An 18,402-nucleotide genomic window follows, 5' to 3' on the forward strand; every position below is an offset into this window, starting at 1 on the left:
ACGCACGCATATATATTTTATAAAATAATGTGCTACAATAATGCATTTTTTGAGCGCCTTTCACGTCAGATCCTGCAGGGTGGTGCCACCTAGTGGCCCATCCTGAACCATTTTTGTTTTGTTTACTTGTTGGTTGTTTTGATTTTTGACTAGAAAGTGAAGCAGCAAGTCAGTGCCGGCGTTTTCCAGTTTCCGAATTTGAAATTTACTAAAAATTCCGAGAAGATGCCGACGTGGCAGCAGATGCAAAATAGCTTGAGAAGTCCGAACAATCCGGTGGTGTTTTTCGACATCACGGTCGGAAACACGGTATGTACATATTTTTTATTTCATATTCTGGAAAAGAACTTGGGAAGTTTCCCGAAAAAGTAAATAACATTTTGCAATAAATTCTTTCAATCTTTGTAGGAAATCGGTCGTATGGTGATGGAGTTGTTCGCTGATGTCGTTCCAAGGACGAGTGAAAACTTCCGACAGTTTTGCACCGGCGAATATCGGAGGGACGGAGTGCCGATGGGCTTCAAAGGGTCGCCCTTCCACAGAGTAATCAAGGACTTCATGATCCAAGGGGGCGATTTTGTCAATGTAAATTATTAATATTCCAATTTATAACTAATAAAACTTATAATAATTATATGATTAAAGGGGGATGGAACAGGAGTGATGAGCATTTACGGCGGCACTTCCTTCGCAGACGAGAATTTCTCTTTGAAACACGACTCGCCAGGTCTTTTGTCAATGGTACTTTTTGTTTCATTTAAACCAAAGATTTCATTTGATTTTGAAAATTTTCAGGCCAACAGTGGAAAAGACACAAACGGCTGCCAGTTCTTCATAACATGTGCCAAGTGCAACTTTTTAGACGGGAAGCACGTGGTCTTCGGCAAAGTGATCGACGGACTCTTGGTTATGCGCAAGGTTGAGAATGTTCCCATCGGCCCCAACAACAAACCCAAAATTCCGGTCACCATCACACAGTGCGGACAAATGTGAATTGTTTTTTGAGGTGAAATGTGAGAATTGAACAAGAGTTATTTATGACTTTCCAGTGTCACATTAAAAAATAATTTCCGTCTTACTAATCCGTAGCTGTTATTTTTGATTCAATGTTCAAAAGGGATGGAAGTAATATCAAATCTTTCTTTAAAGTTAAATTTTGCACAAAATGCTCCTCAAATTCTTTATTTTAGGCCTCTGACATTATCAATTCAGAAGTATTTTCATTATTTTGATTAATTGGTTCTTTACGTGGATGGATATTTATTAGAATAAGATTGTTTTTAATGTTTAAAAACTACAGAAAAACTAGTTGAAAATTTAGATGAATTATTATATTGGATTTTCTATAAGTTGCCACCCTTGATAAAATGTTATGTTATTTGGACAAAAAAGTACACAAACTAAATTTTTTATTGTTTATTTATTTTTATCATGAAAACAAGTAATTAAACTATATAAATATATACATAATAGATTCTCTTGAGGAGAGCAATTATCTCTAAATTAATCTTAGTGTTTCCAAAACAAATTTGTTGTAAATTATGCAGACATGGCCAGAACATATAATTATAATTTTTCTAAAATCTGTCAATCACAAAAGCATATTAATCGGAATATATTTGATCTCATGGACAACTCCATCACGTTCTGCTCGGTTTGATCCTCCTAGCGAGAGACATCCATGCGTTGGTGTAGTCGATGGCCACGTGGCCCGACCTGGCCATGCCCCAGCGGCAAGGGTGTCTCGGCGGTGCCAAAAGAGTCGCATGTGGGCCCTCGTGATCAGAACAGCCGCACTCAACCAAGGTCTGGGGCAGACCTGTGGCGACTGGCAGGGCCAAACTAGTGCGCCGTGTCCTTTCCCACCTGCTGTAGTTTTAAAAAATAATACAGATTAAATTTTATTGAAATCTGTTGGATAAAAAAATATACATATTTTTTTTTGGAATATTTAAAACATTCCGAAAATGTTCAAGAATTTCCTGTTTTCTTAAAAAGTTATTTGTTCAAAAAGGGTATATACGCAGTTGGCCCAATTATGCTATTAATTTTAATCCAAATTAACGTAGATTTAAATATTTTATGAAATTATATACAGCTGATACAATTTTTTTTATCAATTAATATATAATAAACTTTTATTTTCCTCGTTAAACAAATATATAAATTTTAAGACATCAGACATCATTTTCTGACATTTTGAAATTTCATTTTGAGAAAAAAATCTATCCTATAGGAAAAAATATTTGATTTCCATAAATTAATAATAATATCCACATTTATTTGGTACTAAATTTAGTATTATTCTAATTTTTATTTTCTTAACAAGAAAAAATTTTTACTTCATTTTTTTTTCTTATACAGGGTTATTTTAGAGATAATCTTAATTTTATTTCATTCATTTCTAATTATTTTTTTATTCAAGGAAATTATGAACCTTTTGTTGAGGTTGAGGTCCGAAAGGCGCGAGTCCTTGTAGACTAGCTCGGCGCTCTTTTCCCTGGCGCTGCTCCACGAGGGCAGACTCGTCTTGGCCTTTGCCCTGTTGGGCGCCGCGTCGTACACGTAGGCCAACTTGGGCTGCGTCGGCACGGAGAAGCGTCGAGGCGCCGGACTGAAGGAGACGAGCTTCTTGCCATGGTTGTCCTCGCAGTCTCGACACTCGTCCAACCGGAGGCCGGCGGCGCTCAACTTTCGGCTGCTCGAGAAGAGCATCAGCGGCGGCGGCGGAGCCACCGGAGAGCAAGACGCGGCCGAACACTCTTCGCACGAGTCGATATCAACTGAAATGAAAACAATGAAATCAATTTTAATTTGCACAAGAAAGTACACAACTTTCTTTTCTGTCCAACAAAAACTGTCGAGCAAATAATTTTCATGAAGGAAAAACATTTTATTCTTTGCTACAAGGTTCGCCCGGTTTTCAATTTTCAAAGAACGTGTTTATCCTTTCAAAGTTTGCTAATTTTTTATCACATATTTTTGTTGCAGATTATGACAGAAGATTTTTTCAATTATGTTTTCCATTTTCCATGAAAATTAAACCCAGTCCCATATTTTACTTATAAGGAACTTAAGGAAGTAGTTTGTAGTTTTAGTGTTTTTCCATAACAGGACTTGAAGTTGTATAAATTTAAGACAGATTATGTTTTTATTACATGCAATATAATAATTTAAATTTAAAACAAAATTGTTTGCAAGTGCAAGTTTTTGCTGAATATATATTCAAAAATTAAAAAAGTCATTCACACAATAAATTAATTTGATAATTATTTTAATGAAATTAAAAAAAAAACATATTTATCGTCAAATTAATAAAACACAAAATTTAATTTTGCATTCTATTCATCTATTTAAATGTATCAAATTAAACTACAAAATTCACTTTTCTAGTTTCTCCCCAAGAAGTCTTTGGCAAACTACTATATTATTTAAGGTTGAATAAAAGGTTTTTTTTCATTGGAGTTGAAGGAAAAGTCGCGGGACGAATTTCTCTTGAAATAATTAAGTCCGTCCCTCGGAGATCTCTATTCTCAAGATCGATGCTTTCGTTCGTTTGAATAAAATTTAATACCGGTGACACTCGAACAAACAAGCGAGTCGTACACATAGTTGACCCTCATCTGCGAGCGCGACCAGTTTTGAGGAAGGCACGCGCGCCAGAATTAATTTCCCCGCGACTTGTGTACTAAAGCGAGCATCTCTCGACTTTCTTTCTTTCTTTCTCACCAAGTATAATTTTCTCTTAGCGGAAGCAGCTCTGCGCGTTTTGTAATGAAGCGACTTGGCCATATGTACTCGGTGCATAACTTAATGTGTAACGAATTAAAATGCACTTGGTGAGTTTTCTCTGGGAAAACGGAAGAGATGCTGCGAGACGTGAGAGAGATGCTGCGTCGCTCTCTCGATGAGCTTTTTGTGGTTGTACCTTATGCGGTCACAGCAGGTGTTGCAATCGATAGGCTGCTCAATAATCACCACAATTATTTTATCGACTTGCGAGAAATGAATTGTGAAATTACATATTTTTATACTAAACATCTTTTACATTTATCTAAACTTAAATTGTGTAAGCTGAAATTTCAGAAGCAAACAATATAATATTTTTTGCCAAATAGAAAAAAATTGAATAAAAATAGTTATAGGTTAAGTAAAGGTGATACTTTTTTTAAATTAAATTTGTTATACCAATACTTTCAAGTTCTGTCCGAGTGATTTCTTTCAAGCAAGGTGACAGGTTATTGTTAGTTAATATCTTTAATTTTTTTCACTATTTTTAGAAGAATTTTACTATTGATATGATAATCATGATAAATTTTATTTAAAGTCGTTACTTTCTCAATCAGCTTTTGGTGAAATTTAGTAGATCAAACTTTACGCGGCCAAAGCAGGTTTTGCTTAAGATTATGCTTAAGATTATTGAACACAATATTGAAATTAAATACGTCAGAGTGGAGCCAAAAATTACAGAAGTGACTTATGATTACTCGCAACCTTATTGTGTATATGGGAAATAAATTTCGCTGTGGTTGGATGCAACTGGACGAAAAACATTGCCAATTTCAAATCTCGATTCGCAATCCGTTTTACTCCTGGCGCCTTTCACCAAAATTTAGCAATTATCGAACAATCCAGGACACACGTTAAAAGTGATTTTAATAGCCAATCGAAAATTCACGCCTCATTTAACCAGCAATATTTGAGTAACAATTTATTTAAAAAATGATACAGTTATATTGAAAAAAGTGTTTTTTTAGGGTCAGGCCTTGTTGGCCTGTGTTCTTTATTAGTGGTGCAGAAGGCCAATTTAATTAATTATCGTGCATCAAAAATCTAAATTTAATATCTTCGCAAGATAAATGAGTACTTTATGAAAGCTAATTAATGTGTTTAAAGTACTGTGAGCCAAAATGTAAATGAAAATCTACTGTAATTAAAAGACTCTAATTTCCGGATAAATTTTTTCACATTAAAATGTCCATGAAATGTACTAATTTTTACTCCCCAAAAAAACGACCGAGGTGAACAAATAACTCTCTTTTTCTTTAAAAATAATAGATAAGAAATAAATATTTTTTGGATTTTATTTTCAATGCTCCCAGTCACTTCACGTTGAAACTATTTACATTAAATACATAGTTGATTTTTTTCCTCGCAGTTACTTTCAATCATTTGATGCATCTACAATTATCCCTCTTAACTAGAACTCGATTAAAAATAAAAACACATTGCAGCTATGAAAAATTTCTCCTCCTGCTTGAGAGGGAATAAAAGTTGAATGCAAATGAATAATAAAGAGTCGATTGGTGCGCTTTGCATCTAATTTTTCCCTCGTGAGCACCAACCAACACCTGCGTGCTCTAAATTAAGGTTTAATTGCGCGCGACAGCGTTAATGAACTCGAAGGGAGGTGTATTAAATAGAGAAAGGAGAATATTTTTCTCATTAACATTAATCATTACCGTGGCTGACGTTGATGAAAGGAAATATTCGGTGCAAATATCATAGACACTCAAGTGGAACGACCGTTTCCTGGTTAAATATTGAACGAATTGAGAGTATGTCATTGTTTAGAATTTGAGCAAAAAGCACAATGAGTACCAGATAATTTTATTATCCGATTTTAAGTCCAGGAAGTGTCTTAACTTAAAACTCTTACCGCATAAAAAAAAACTCAGTGACTCCATCCTATTGTTTTTCTTAACTATCTGAACACTTTTACTTATTTTGGTTTGATTACAACACTTGCAAATTTCCTCTCAATTTCACTCGTTTTTTTTCTAAGAAGCAATTTAATTTTGATGTGAAGTGTAACATATAAAAATCAACTAATAGAGAAATGCAAAGATTTTTTCGTTTTACGAAAAGTCATTTTTAAAAAGTAAAATAAAATATTTAAACTTAGAGTTTTATAATACTTTTACATTATTGAAATAAAATGCATTGTTTTACACTGTTTGCCTCCTTTTAGTCCTGCTTTAAATTCGTTTCTATTAAAATAAATAATGTTCGTAAAAAATAATAATAAATGAATAAATAAAACTTCAAATAAAAATTCAAGATGATTGTGAATAACATGATGTTTCAAACAGTCAGAGTTAAAAAGAAAGGTCGCTGTTTTTGCATTTTGGAACAAATTTCAGTTCTCAACTAACTACACGGCTATCATCATCAAGTAAGTAATGAAATACTTTCCTCTCTTTCTCTCTCAGTTTCTTTCACTAATAATAATTCGAGGCTCCCTTCGGAGCGGAAAGCAGAGCACGCGCGCAATTACCGATACGTCACACGAGGCACATGGAAATTAGCCTTGTTTTTAGCATAACCGCGACCGACATTCAGATACACTTAATACGCTTAAATTCATAACAATATTTTCTTCTTCACCTTGTCTATCAAATTTCAAGGAGAAAGGTTTTCGCACTCGCTGCAGGTACCTGAGGAGAGACGCACGCTCAAGTGGAGCAGAACAAAAATGCTGCACCCAATCGCTTCTTCATTATTTTATTAAGTACGTAATAATTACACGCACACAGGAAAAAGTGATTGTAAAAGTAAAATTTTTATTTTCACCGCTCTCGAACAATGTGGAATAATAAAAATAATAATCACCTTCCGATCGGCAGAGACAATAATATCACTTTCCATAACTTGTAAGTCGCTTATCTGGATCACCGAGGTGTTATTAAAAAATTTTCATTTCCGGAGAAGTAAATTCAGCAAAGCGACTTAAGGTATTTGAAAGAGAAATGTGCATAAAATAAAATAAATTAGACATTGGGACTTTTTATTCAAAATAAAACTTTATAATGTCAATGAGGTAGACTGAGCTGTTTGTAAATTTAAAAGCATGGGAATGCAGAGAGGATTAATTCACAATATATTATTTCATTTTCAATTATTTGGAATGGCCGAAAGTGGATGATTAAGCTTTAATTTTTACAAGTTAAAAAGCTTTGTCATTGCTTCCGTCATTTGTTATAAAGCCTATCATTTAAATAGTAAACCAAACTGTGACTGGCGAAAAAATGGAACAATTTCATCAATTTAAAAGAGCAAACTGTTTGAATAAGACAATTTTAATAAAATTCAAATACTTAATTTTTATGACCAATTTTCATTATTTCGGTTTATTTTTAATTTGTTTCCATCTCCACTCCATTTATGTATTTTGTATAAATTTCAACCTGTTGCTCTGGCGAAAACGGCCAAAAAGTGAAAAGTGGAGATAAGTGTGCGTAAAAATCTCCAAACATAAATAATATACAGGGGCATATCTTTTTTCGTTTGGTTATTATACTCGTTTGATGAGATCGAGGTTCCGGCCTAACGCAGGCGAGCGGCCCACTTAGTTATAGAGCCGCTGGTATAAAATTCTCAACACATATGGTCGCTAAACATCTCAGTCCTCTATAATAAGAAATTCATCAAACGCACATCTGCCTATAACGCTCCTCAGAGGCGCAGCCAAATGTGGGTCAACGCTGCAATTATTGAACCAAAATTTATCAAAGTTTTTCTTCATCTTCCATTTTTCACTTCAAGTGATTCAATATTATTTTTTTTGCTATCAAATTTTAGAGGAAAAATATTTGATTTAAAATATAAAAAAAGCACTTTAAACTACAAAACAGGAAGATAAAATAAAAATATTGCATTTTTTTCATACTGAGAAAAAAGTATTATATTTGTGTCAATTTTCATTTTTAAAATAGCAATGAAATTTATTTTAATTCTTAATTAAATATAGCTCACAATTACTTAATATAATGTAAAAAATTAAAAATAACATTTTGTATTTTCTTGTATTGAATTATGATTAAGCTGTTAAGACATCAATTATAATTTACATAACAGATCTTTATTTTGCTTTATGTATTAATTTTGAGTTCAAATTACTTATGATTGTTTTTTCTTTTCCTCACTTTTGGTTTTAATTCAATAATTCATGCTTAGCCGCTTAGAAAGCATTAAATTTTTTCTAGAAGCTGCAGTAGAAGCTTATAAAGAGAACAAAACGAATCCATTTTCTCACGTATGTATAATTTGCATAATTCCGTCTTGTCTCTGCGTGGCCGAATATGATATTTTGGTTCACTTAAACGCAGCAAGAGTGGAAAGTGTGCCGTTTTTCGTATCACCCACCATTGCTGGTTCCCACAGGACGTGCATTATCACAAATTATAACCACGCTGAGTAAAAAAAATGCATTCAGTCGAAATTCATCCCACGCTAATTGCACCTACACAAAACCGACAAGATTTCCAGAAGGAGGTTCTGCGCTAATCACGAAAATGATGACCGGGTCATAAAAATTATCCCCAAAAGAGTGCCATCTTGATGGACTGCTTACAACTCATTTTTAAATTTTAATTTTTCTTTAAAAAAATTGGTTAAGCGATTTTTTTACCTATTACAGTTGTTTGAAGTTGTGATGAAAATTTGCGGTTTGACGAAAGTGTGAACACTTTGATTGATATAATTTTTAACCTCAACTTCGTGTGTTTTTAATTACGTCGACACTTTGCAATAAAATTAATTGAAATTACATACATAGAGAAAAATCACTCTTTCCACATCATGCGAAACTGCAATTTCACTTTTTTATTTCTAAATAATGGTAAATTATTTTCTTGAAATTGTAAGAAATTTCTCTTTCTGCTGCTTCGAAACAATGAGCAAAATCACGCGTCCATTTCATTCTTTATTACCATATTATACTTTTCTTTCCTAGTGTAGTGTGTGTTATGTTTCGTCTCACTTGATTCACATGCGTCGTCGCGCTTAAAGTTGGTGATGTGGGAAAGCGACCTGGCCAAAATTCGCATGCTCGTCTCAAGAACAAAGGAAGAGGAAAGAGAGCTACTTTGGAAATAAAACTCCTTCTTTTCAATTATTCTCGTTTTACGCCTGCCTGGCACGTTTAGTTTTTCCTCAACTCATCCTTGCTTATTGGCTGTCGGACCAACAATCATCGGACCAAATTGCGTTTATGCGCCCGTACAATCGCGAGATCGCCCGACCATAGTAGTTAATAAAAATGGTGCCACGAAACCCGTATCATCATCGCTTACATTTGATTTCACCAGCAGCGAATTTATCGACTCATTGAAACTTGCATTAACTACAAGTGCACCAGCATTGGAGTTTATTTATCGGAGAACGGTGACGCCTCATTAATTTTTTTGAGTACATTGATCTCCAGTTATTTCAACGAGCGCAACTCTAGTAAATTGACGGGGGAAAAATGTTGGATGATAAAACTTGGTCCTATAAATCAGAAAAAATTAAATTGTGGAAAAATAAGTAAAATATTGTCTTATGTTGTGATTGATTAAAATTTGATTTTAAATTTGGCAAAAGATTTCTGAGTGAAATAAATTTTTAAATTAGAGGGGCGATAAAATATGCATAATACTTAAATTATCCAAATTCTACTAAAGAACTGAGATTTTTTTCAACTTCGTGGAAGTAAAGAAAAAAATTGCTGCATTCTGAATTATTAAAAAGAAAACGCTGGGGAAAAAACTGTTATTTTTAGAATTATTTACATCCAAACTAGTAGCTGAAAAAAATTTAGATTTTAGATACTATAATTGAAAAAAAAATCAGATCAGCAATGAAAAACTCGTTTTTGACATTTTTTTTTTTTAATCTTGTCAGTCTAAAACCTTAATTTTTACAAAATGACTCTAATTGTAAGTAAATTGTTTAGGCTGCCAAGATATTTTCTTTAAATGACACTCAAGAAAGGGAGATTTGTTTGAGCGCTTTAATGCATTTTGGTTTTTAAGCTTCTCGCATAACATTAACCAAGTTGAAAAGTTTTAAAGTAGATTTTTATTAGATCTTTAATCTGGCATTGGAATAAGTATTTACGCTGGATGATTATTTTAAGAAACTTAAACTTCGGTCATTTTTTCTGAATTTTTCTTTTTTTTATAACTTTCTGATTGGTGCAAAATTTTTTATTATAATTTCAATTTTCACAGATAAAAAATCATTTCAAGAATTTTAAGAATTTTAATAAATTCCACTCTACAGATAAGGACAATAATAGTAAAGAGCAAAAGAGAAAATGAAACATCTTCACAGAGAAAAATTTCACTTTAACGCTAACAATTAAACGATCACTAGCTCATCGGACATAATGATTTAAGAAATTTCTCCAATTTTTGCTGCGTCAATAATTTGTTATGTTTTAATTTTGACAGTAGCGACGGGCATGAAAAGACCGCTCGAACGTGTACTGATGCGAAATAAAGTAAAAGCTGTTTGGGAGTCGTTGAGTTGAAAACGATTTGAGAAGGGCCCGCCGAGATCGGCAAATAATGCGAAAGAGTTCTCGGCGCGGCCACTCTTTTCTCTTCCCTGCACACAAAATCTAGAGTAGGTCATTACACCGGCGAGAGTCATTAAAAGCGCACCGCTCAATTCACATGCTAATCCTTTTTACAAAGAGGGCCGGCCCGATTTGTCGCTCCATCGATCAAAAGTCAAGTGGCAGAAAAGTGCATTTCCAACATAATTATTATTTAATTCATTGGATTTGCAAAATAATATGTTTACATAATTAAATTTCAATTTTATGATTTCTTGTTTTTATTTTTTGCCCAATATGTTTTTTGTCGAAGTCAGATCGACTCCCTAAAAACAAAAAAATTGTTTAAAACTTTTAATTGCTTTTAATTTTTTTTCTTCTCTTATAGCTGCAAAAATGGCTCCTATTGTTGCAAAGACTTGATTTGACTATGCCAATAATATACCAAAAGCCTCGTATATTTATATATTTCCACTATCAATTTTCCATCATAAAAAAATCATTTTACAATTTTTTTTTTTATAAATTTTACATTTAATTCTTGTGTTTCAATTTGTGCAATGTAGATCGATGAAATAATCAAATTACTATATATTTGTCCAACTTCGGTTAATTAAGTAATTTGGAAAACATCAGTTGTGCACTTAAAGTTGAAACTAATTACCAAGTAATGCAGGACAAGAAGTAATCGGAAGGAATAATTATATGAAGAAGAAAAGCCTAAAAAGTGCACCCAAATGAGACTAATAACTGCAGAAATAGCATAATAATTTATTATTGCATCTGCAAAACAATGGAAACTATAATTAACTAAAATGAAAATTATCATTAATCTATCGGTATCTTAAAATCACGTTAACTGTGTTCTCTGATTAATGTGAGTAACACGATTTTGAAGATAAAAATTGTTTCTAATATTGGAAGGTAAAAAAAAATCTAGCAGACAGTGAATTAATGAAGTGGATGTCATTTAACTGTTTTTTTATGTTATTATATTTTATACTTTGATATTATAAACAAAGGAAATTGATAGTGCTAACCTTCATTCAGGTTATTCATTTCAATAATCTAATATTACAAGAAAGAATATAATTGAGGAAGGCTATAGTAAGTAGTGATGATTGTTTCTTTCTGAAAAAATTTGTTAATATTAATTTTTATTACAATATAATTAACTTTTCAGAAAAATTTGAGGTTTTGAATTTAGAAAATTGGATAGAAATTGTGGTTAGTCATATTAATATGTTATTAAATTTAAATAAAGGGGAAAGAGACAAAACAAATGAAATTTTGAATAGTAAAATTTGTAAATTTCAAACTCAAAGAGATTTAGGTTCATTTTTCTTCATTAAATAAAAATTAATTCATTTTTAACTTCATAATCCACTTTAATTTTTTGCCTAAGCATCTGCTAAACATGTTAATTTTATAAAGTAAAATCCTTTGATATGATTGTTATATCAAAATATTATGAAATTTTTATCAAATTAAACAATATTTTGTTGATCTTACAATTAACATCAAAACTGAAGTTTAGTAAGAAAAGTGATTTTTCTATCTCTACGTTTTTTATATTTACTTCCTATCAAATCTTCTATTATGCAAACTTCTGCGGACAATGAACTGTTTGTTCGCTCAATTTTATTGTAGTACTTAAGATCATATTTCAAACGAAATATAATAATGTTATATTACAATAATTTTTTAGATCTTAGAGACAGGATGTTTTATTCTTCTATTTTAATTTTTGTCTAAAAATTGATGAATACAAAATTTTCTTGCTGATGAAAATATAAGTGGAAAAGCCCCCATTTTTAAATAAATTGTCTTCAAAGTGATAATTTTATTTTTTACTTCTTAAATAATGTTTAAATTCTATTCGAATTGGAACAATTTTTCACCTGTTATCATAACTTGTATTTTTAAATGAGTTTTTCATGAAAATCAAATTTTTATCTATTTAAAAATAAATTTAAAAATTAATTAAAAAAATCCTACTTGTGGTGGGCACCCTGTAGGTGAGGGAGGTGGGCGGCGAGCCCCTGGTGGACAGGATGGACGAGCCCTTGGGTCTCCGCTTGTGGTGCAGCTCGAGTTCCTCGGCGTCGCAGAGGTGACAGTAGGTGCCGAGGTAGCGGACGGGGTCGGGCGCGAAGCCGTCGTAGAGCGGCTCGCAGCCGCACAGCTCGGCCGGCGGCTGCAGCGGCGGCTCGACGGCTGCCGAGGCGGCCGAATACGTGTTTGGGTCGGACGCGAAGCTGATGCGTTTGCCGCGCACGTACAGCGCGTTCTCCACGTCCCACGGGTCGACGTAGTTGCGGCCGGACGAACGCGACGACGAGTCGGACGAAGAGGAAAAGGACGAGTACGAGCCGTCCGAGCCGCGCTTCGGAGGCACCATCGCGCTCTGTCGCTCGCGAAGAAATACAACAGGTGGATCCTTCCTCACTCGCAGGAGCTGCACAACTCTCCAATCTTCGGTCCCCACCGCCGCCGCTAATCCACCTCTCAATTAGCGAAGGCGGTGCAAGAATTATTTTTAAATACATCATTAAATTGTATAATTAAAATGGGAAATTTTATTATTGAAATCTGATAAGAAAATTTATTTAGAATTATTTTACAGTAAATTAAAGAAAAAAATTATACAGGCGAAGAAAATGTGATGGCTCGTCTTTCATCCTATTTTGCTATCAAATTTTGGTCGTACTAATTATTGTTGGTTATTTCCCCAAGTTGTTACAGTCATTGTTTATATTCAACTTTTATGAAAAAAATTTTCCCAAAGAATATAGGAATACTTGAACAAGACGGTCCCACCATTTGCAAAGAACGAAGAATTTTGCTAAAACTTTCAAGATCAAAATTTCCCCATCCATATCACCTACTATTTGGGCAAATAAACAACAATAATAATAACATGTATAATCTTTTTGGTTTCTCTTCACTCCAAACATGTTTTTCAGGTATTAACAATAAATGGTTTTAATATTGTATTAATGTACCAATTTTATCAGGAAATTTTATAATAAAGCAATCAGAACTGGGAAGAATTTTTATTTTTAAAATATTAATCAATATTCCTTTTTAATGCGTCTTGTTAATTTTTAGTCTCAAATTTTTCTCCTTACCTAGTGAGTTGTAGTGCTTTTTGGTATCTGTTCAATATAAAAAGAACAATAAAAATTGTGCCTTTCATTTTTAATGGAATAAAGTTCTTAAAATAATATCATTCATATTATTATGTTTTTATATAATATAATAGGTTTCAAAATGTTTTTATTTATTCTTAATAAATTAAAATCAGGATTTGAAAATTTGTTCGTATCAATATTGTTCAAATTTATAAAATAGTGCAGAACCGGTTAAGCATTTCTTCATCAGTTCTACACCAGTTATGCACCTTTTCTGAATCAGTTCTGAACCAGAGAGGTCTAATTAAAGATAGAATGGTTCCATTTATATTTCAGATCATATAAAAGGAGCGAAATAAATATTATGCACTAATTTTTCTTAATTTTATTCTTCGTGAATATTTTTTATTGCAAGAGTGGAAACATTTCAAATTTTTGAAATAAAATGCATTTTGATTTAGTATTTCATGTTTTATCAATTTACTGGACAAAATAGAACAACTTTTACAATGTTCATAACCATTTTCACACAATACACTTTCACACAAATTTCATAAGATTGGCTCATACTGTCTGTAATGTACGCAGTTTTCCATACAAAGTTAGTAAATATTGTGTTTTTGTGTGTGTGTGAGTGTGTGTGTGTTTGTGTATGTGAACTCCGAAGCAGAGCCTAAACCTTATACAGTTGTTTTAACCCCTATCACTATACAGCTGAATCTCTTTTATTTCTCTCGAAACACAATTATTATATGCGTTCGTCGTTTTTCATTTCACGTAGCAAGAAGAAGTCTCTCTCTGATAAATAGTCAAATCGCCTTAACGTTTAAAAGTATCTGCTGCTGCGCGTGTGTAATTATACAAGTTCAGACTTCCATGTATTCACATTATTTCTTTTTTCTCTTTTCATACAATACACCGTAGTAAATTTCCATCTTGTGTTTTGGATGGATGCTTTTTCTCTTTTTAGTCATAAATTAAAAAACTTCGTCCGGTTTTGTATATTATTATTTTGAGTGGAAAATCAATCTGCGAAAACGACACACAACCAACTCACCGTCTTGAATACCAAATAAGAGACAACATTTTTTCAATTAAAAAAAGAGGCACTGATTAAGTCCCTGATTTGAATTTTTACACCTTTCGCAAGTTGGTTGCACGAAAGTTTTCTCCGATTAATTTTATTGTCTGATTTGCTTTTTCATTTTTCGTTTGACGACTCAAGTAATGACTGGCCGAGAAATCAACTAAGCCGAACCCACTTACAGATTTAAGTACTTTGATATTTTTGTGAGTTTGTTACGGCTATTTGCTTAACTAGTGAGAGAATGAGAAACTCCTCCGTTCGACTTTTGTATGCACTCTCGCGCCGGCCCCACTCAAGTTCCTTCTTCATCAGACAACGTTTTACAGTAAGAAGAGAATTCATGCATAATAATTTCCACAAAGATCTATCGAAATTCGATGCTCGGAGAGTAATTAATTAGGACTTCTTTAAAGTACAGCATTTAATTTCTGCATTGCTTAATGGAGAAAATTTTCTCTAGTTTTCACAATACACACACGCATAGGACAAACAAATAAAAATATTCATTCGTCTTTTATTTTCACGATAATTTTAAAATATTTATATGTTCACGTCATCGAATTTGTACAAAGACTTTGGTGAGAAATGTTTTAAAAAGTCAGCGTGTTGCACTTTTGAATGATATTATATTAATAGGCAGGGTCGAGAACTATTACATTTTGGTTTTACATTTCAATTTAAAAAACCACTCATTCGTTTGCTTGCATTCATTTATATAAAATTGTTGTCTTACTAATTAATCAATAATAAAACGTAATCTTGTTTATCCGAGAGAGTGGAAGAAAGTATCCGCCGTGGGGGCTCTCGATGTGGAGCCCCCGACCACACCCGCAGCCCTGCAGAAGAGAAAAGACACGAATCCCATTCGACGAGTTACTCACTAATGCCATAAAATACAAATGTAAATTGCAATGTGTCCCTTTATCATAATTCATATAATAGGTTACGATCCTCGTCTCTGAGTTATTTACAAATAATACAGATTGTTTGTGTGTAAATGGATAAAACTCTTTCTCTCTTTCTTTCTCTCTCTTCAGTAGTGTTGCTCTTGTTAGAAAATAATAGTAATTAACAAGTATATAGAAGAAGTGCGGCCGTCCCGACAGTCGGTCTAATTAATTGTATGTAGCAGGGACGGCCGCTTTTTTGCGTTTGTCACCTCGCCCTATAGAGACAGTCGCTTTCTTACACAGATAAAAGTTCACCACAGGTACAGATCGTATCATCATAATATTTTCTTCTTCAAGACGAGACAGATTACATTTGGATAACGACGGCAGCGCTCCGACCGCAGATGGACAGACACTTCTTTTTTTAATCAATTAATTTGTTCTGATTGATGAGAGGAAAGTACTGAGCATTGTTTAAGTAGATTTGCTAAGGCCAATCACAGTGTCTCCCTGAGAATTTGCACACTGGTTGATTATCAATAATTTTGCCGAAGGTGTCGAAAAAAATAAGTTTTCTTTAAAAAAAAAAGCAATTTCGTCATCTGGTTAAATCACATTATTTCTAACAACGATCACAATTAAAAATAAAAATCCACACTATTTCGGTACAATTAATTTCTTTTCCCACGTCCAAGCTGCCGGAGCGCAGAGACAGAAAGAGCAAAAGAACAACACGATGTATAAGGGGAATCAATTAATTAAACCACGATCAATTACAGTTCCTCAGTCTCCAAATGAATTTTGGTCACGCTAATTGTTCTTCAGTGAGTCTATTTTTGTTTTACAATTATAATAATTATTCTCAAATCTTTAATCGATAATTAAATATTTCTCTGATTCATTTTGGGACGGCTCAGCGCAGTTCGATTCCATTACATCTCGCTTACATTCGTGAGTGTAAATCAGACTTGTGTACGCAGCACCATAGGGCAAACAAATTAATCGGGCAGTCGTACTCATTCGCTCCGTCAAGTCTTTGCTCTCACCCTCCCTTGTATGCGCACCTACAGAGTGTAGAATAATTATAAAGTTGCAAAGGCACCGAACTTTGTGTGTGAGTGTATCTTTTTTCCATTCGTATAATAATCTTTTTCTTACATAACGTGTGTAATGCGTGTGAGTTCTTTCTTGATTTTTTCCTAAGAGTCGATCGGTTTGGCCTCGCGACGAGTCACTGCCCGAGACACCAAACGCTGCAGTCAGTCAGTTTTTGTTTGTTTTTATTGCGAGAGTGAAGTCTCTTCCCTTCCGGACACAAATCACAGCCTGCACAAAGAGAGCCCTGCATTTCGCAGCAGGGCCTCTACGGGACCACGTCCCAGATCTCGGCGAGGAATGCTGGCAGTTTCTTGTTCTTCAGCTTCAGCGAGAAACAAACTTCCGAGTTCTGGTTGCCCAGAGTCCGCAGTTCCGTCAACACTGACAGCAGTTTGGCAAACACGGTGCCGGCCCTCGGCCGTCTCAGGTTGTCCACGTACGCCTTCAGGGCCTCCAGGTAGATCTCCTGGATCTTCTCCACCTTCCAGCCCTCGATCAATGCAGGTCTCTCTGCAAAACCCGATTCAGACTAATTAAAATTTTATTCAAAAGAAGAGAAAAAGCTTGGATTATGAGAAGTAAAAAATATCCAAAACAATATTATTTTAAAATTAAAGGAAAAAAGCCACACAAACTTTTATTTTCCACTGGAAATTTATTTAAATTATCTGGATTTAATGAGTAAATTTTTAGATTTTGAGATAATGTACCTGAGAAAATGACGATGGCTGTGAGGAGCGCGTACTCGGCGTTGTCCACCTTCATGGCGTAGATTTGTCTGCAGAAGTGCAGCAAATCCTCAATGGTGTCACCCATGCCGGCCAGGTTGTACGACTCTCGGCTGTACGGCTGGTTGTTGGCAAAAACGATGCTGTCCGTCTGCGCGTCGTAACTTCGCGCCATCCGGAGCATCATCACCTCACTTGAGCATGCCTGTTATCCAGAATAAGAGTTAGATAGGCAAAGTTTTATTTTTAAGTGAAGTGGTTACCTTTAGCAAGGCAATTTGGTCCTCTCGTAACAGTTTGTCAAAACCAGGCAATCTCTTGGCAAACTCGACAATGAGTTGAACTGTGAGAATGGTGATTTCGGTGATGTGTCTGAATTTGACGTCACTCGGATCTTCACCCTCCACAGGATGGTTCTGTGAAATTTGGAAAATAGTAAATTATTTCATTTCAATTATTAGATTAAACAGTAATGAAATCAAATAAAAGTAAGTATGAGTTAAAATTTAACAAAGGTTAGTTTAATTTACATTTTAAAAGACTTAAATTTTTCCAAATCAGATTTTCAAATAAAAATGTAAAGCAAGAAGATGATTTAATTATTCTTCTGTTAAATTCACTTCTATTCAGGTAATTTCAGCTGCTCTTTTAGTTAAACAAAATTAAGCTTTATTGTACCATGATCCTTTTGAGATCCTCCTCTGAAGGTTGCTCGTACTCATTTTGGAAGTAGACGAGCCTATGTATGAGTTCCTCTTGTTCTGGACTGACAGGTTTGGTTCCTCCAATCATCACCGGCATGACCTTTTCCTCCTGCTGAGAAATTAAATCAAATCAAATTCCGCACTTTTGATAAATTTGACTTTCAACCGACCTTGATGGTCACTTTGCGTTGTTGAACAATGGGGGTGTGGCCGTTTGTGATGCTGGATACTCTGGACTCGATTTCCCGACTAACTACCGACTCAGGAGAGCTGCCGCAGGTTGTCGAGTTGGGCTTGTCTTTGTCCTTCTGCGCCTTTTTCGCTTCACGCTTTACCGCGCACTGGATTTCAGGAACAACGCCTGGAAGGGGGGAAAATCAAATTTAGATATAAATATTTTAATTTAAACAAATGAGAAAATAATCTAAATTGAAATTAAA

At 34.0% G+C, this 18,402-nt stretch overlaps 3 protein-coding genes across 7 annotated transcripts in view; 1 reads left to right on the plus strand and 2 right to left on the minus strand.

Annotated features, from left to right (window-relative positions):
- Positions 1-153: 153 nt before the first annotated feature.
- On the plus strand, positions 154-1,357 carry LOC132197416 (peptidyl-prolyl cis-trans isomerase H). The gene is made up of 4 exons (XM_059620698.1): positions 154-309; positions 409-585; positions 646-741; positions 796-1,357. Exons 1-4 carry the CDS (start codon positions 226-228, stop codon positions 991-993), a joined length of 555 nt encoding a protein of 184 aa, XP_059476681.1. The 5' UTR covers positions 154-225; the 3' UTR covers positions 994-1,357.
- Positions 1,358-1,413: 56 nt separating this feature from the next.
- LOC132197415 (uncharacterized) lies at positions 1,414-12,757 on the minus strand. The gene is made up of 3 exons (XM_059620696.1): positions 12,320-12,757; positions 2,438-2,783; positions 1,414-1,869 (listed from the first exon to the last, which is right to left on the minus strand). Exons 1-3 carry the CDS (start codon positions 12,720-12,722, stop codon positions 1,641-1,643), a joined length of 978 nt encoding a protein of 325 aa, XP_059476679.1. The 5' UTR covers positions 12,723-12,757; the 3' UTR covers positions 1,414-1,640.
- A 3,256-nt stretch (positions 12,758-16,013) lies between these two features.
- The window catches only part of LOC132198395 (ecdysone receptor-like), a 62,902-nt gene continuing 60,513 nt past the window's right edge, over positions 16,014-18,402 (minus strand). For 3 of the 5 annotated variants that reach the window (XM_059622410.1, XM_059622414.1, XM_059622413.1), the window contains 5 exons: positions 18,133-18,323; positions 17,937-18,074; positions 17,522-17,674; positions 17,241-17,463; positions 16,014-17,040 (listed from right to left, as the gene is read on the minus strand). In XM_059622410.1, the coding sequence (XP_059478393.1) occupies positions 16,796-17,040; positions 17,241-17,463; positions 17,522-17,674; positions 17,937-18,074; positions 18,133-18,323 (950 nt within the window). In that variant the 3' untranslated portion in view covers positions 16,014-16,795. The remainder of the gene's footprint in view (positions 17,041-17,240; positions 17,464-17,521; positions 17,675-17,936; positions 18,075-18,132; positions 18,324-18,402) is intronic. The other 2 variants (XR_009441976.1, XM_059622412.1) reach the window with 2 other exon arrangements.

Source organism: Neocloeon triangulifer, unplaced genomic scaffold (genome assembly GCF_031216515.1).
Source record: "Neocloeon triangulifer isolate White Clay Creek 2 clone unplaced genomic scaffold, ASM3121651v1 ptg000012l, whole genome shotgun sequence".
NCBI lineage: Eukaryota > Metazoa > Arthropoda > Insecta > Ephemeroptera > Baetidae > Neocloeon > Neocloeon triangulifer.

Bases quoted from the DNA above. Each gene is read 5' to 3' on its own strand.
- LOC132197416 (XM_059620698.1), top strand. From the start codon at position 226: ATGCCGACGTGGCAGCAGATGCAAAATAGCTTGAGAAGTCCGAACAAT. The intron at 310-408 runs GTATGTACATAT...CAATCTTTGTAG, and splicing joins ACATCACGGTCGGAAACACG to GAAATCGGTCGTATGGTGAT. The intron at 742-795 runs GTACTTTTTGTT...GAAAATTTTCAG, and splicing joins CGCCAGGTCTTTTGTCAATG to GCCAACAGTGGAAAAGACAC.
- LOC132197415 (XM_059620696.1), bottom strand. From the start codon at position 12,722: ATGGTGCCTCCGAAGCGCGGCTCGGACGGCTCGTACTCGTCCTTTTCC. The intron at 2,784-12,319 runs GTAGGATTTTTT...TTTTCATTTCAG, and splicing joins CTACAGGGTGCCCACCACAA to TTGATATCGACTCGTGCGAA. The intron at 1,870-2,437 runs GTTCATAATTTC...TTAAAACTACAG, and splicing joins GACCTCAACCTCAACAAAAG to CAGGTGGGAAAGGACACGGC.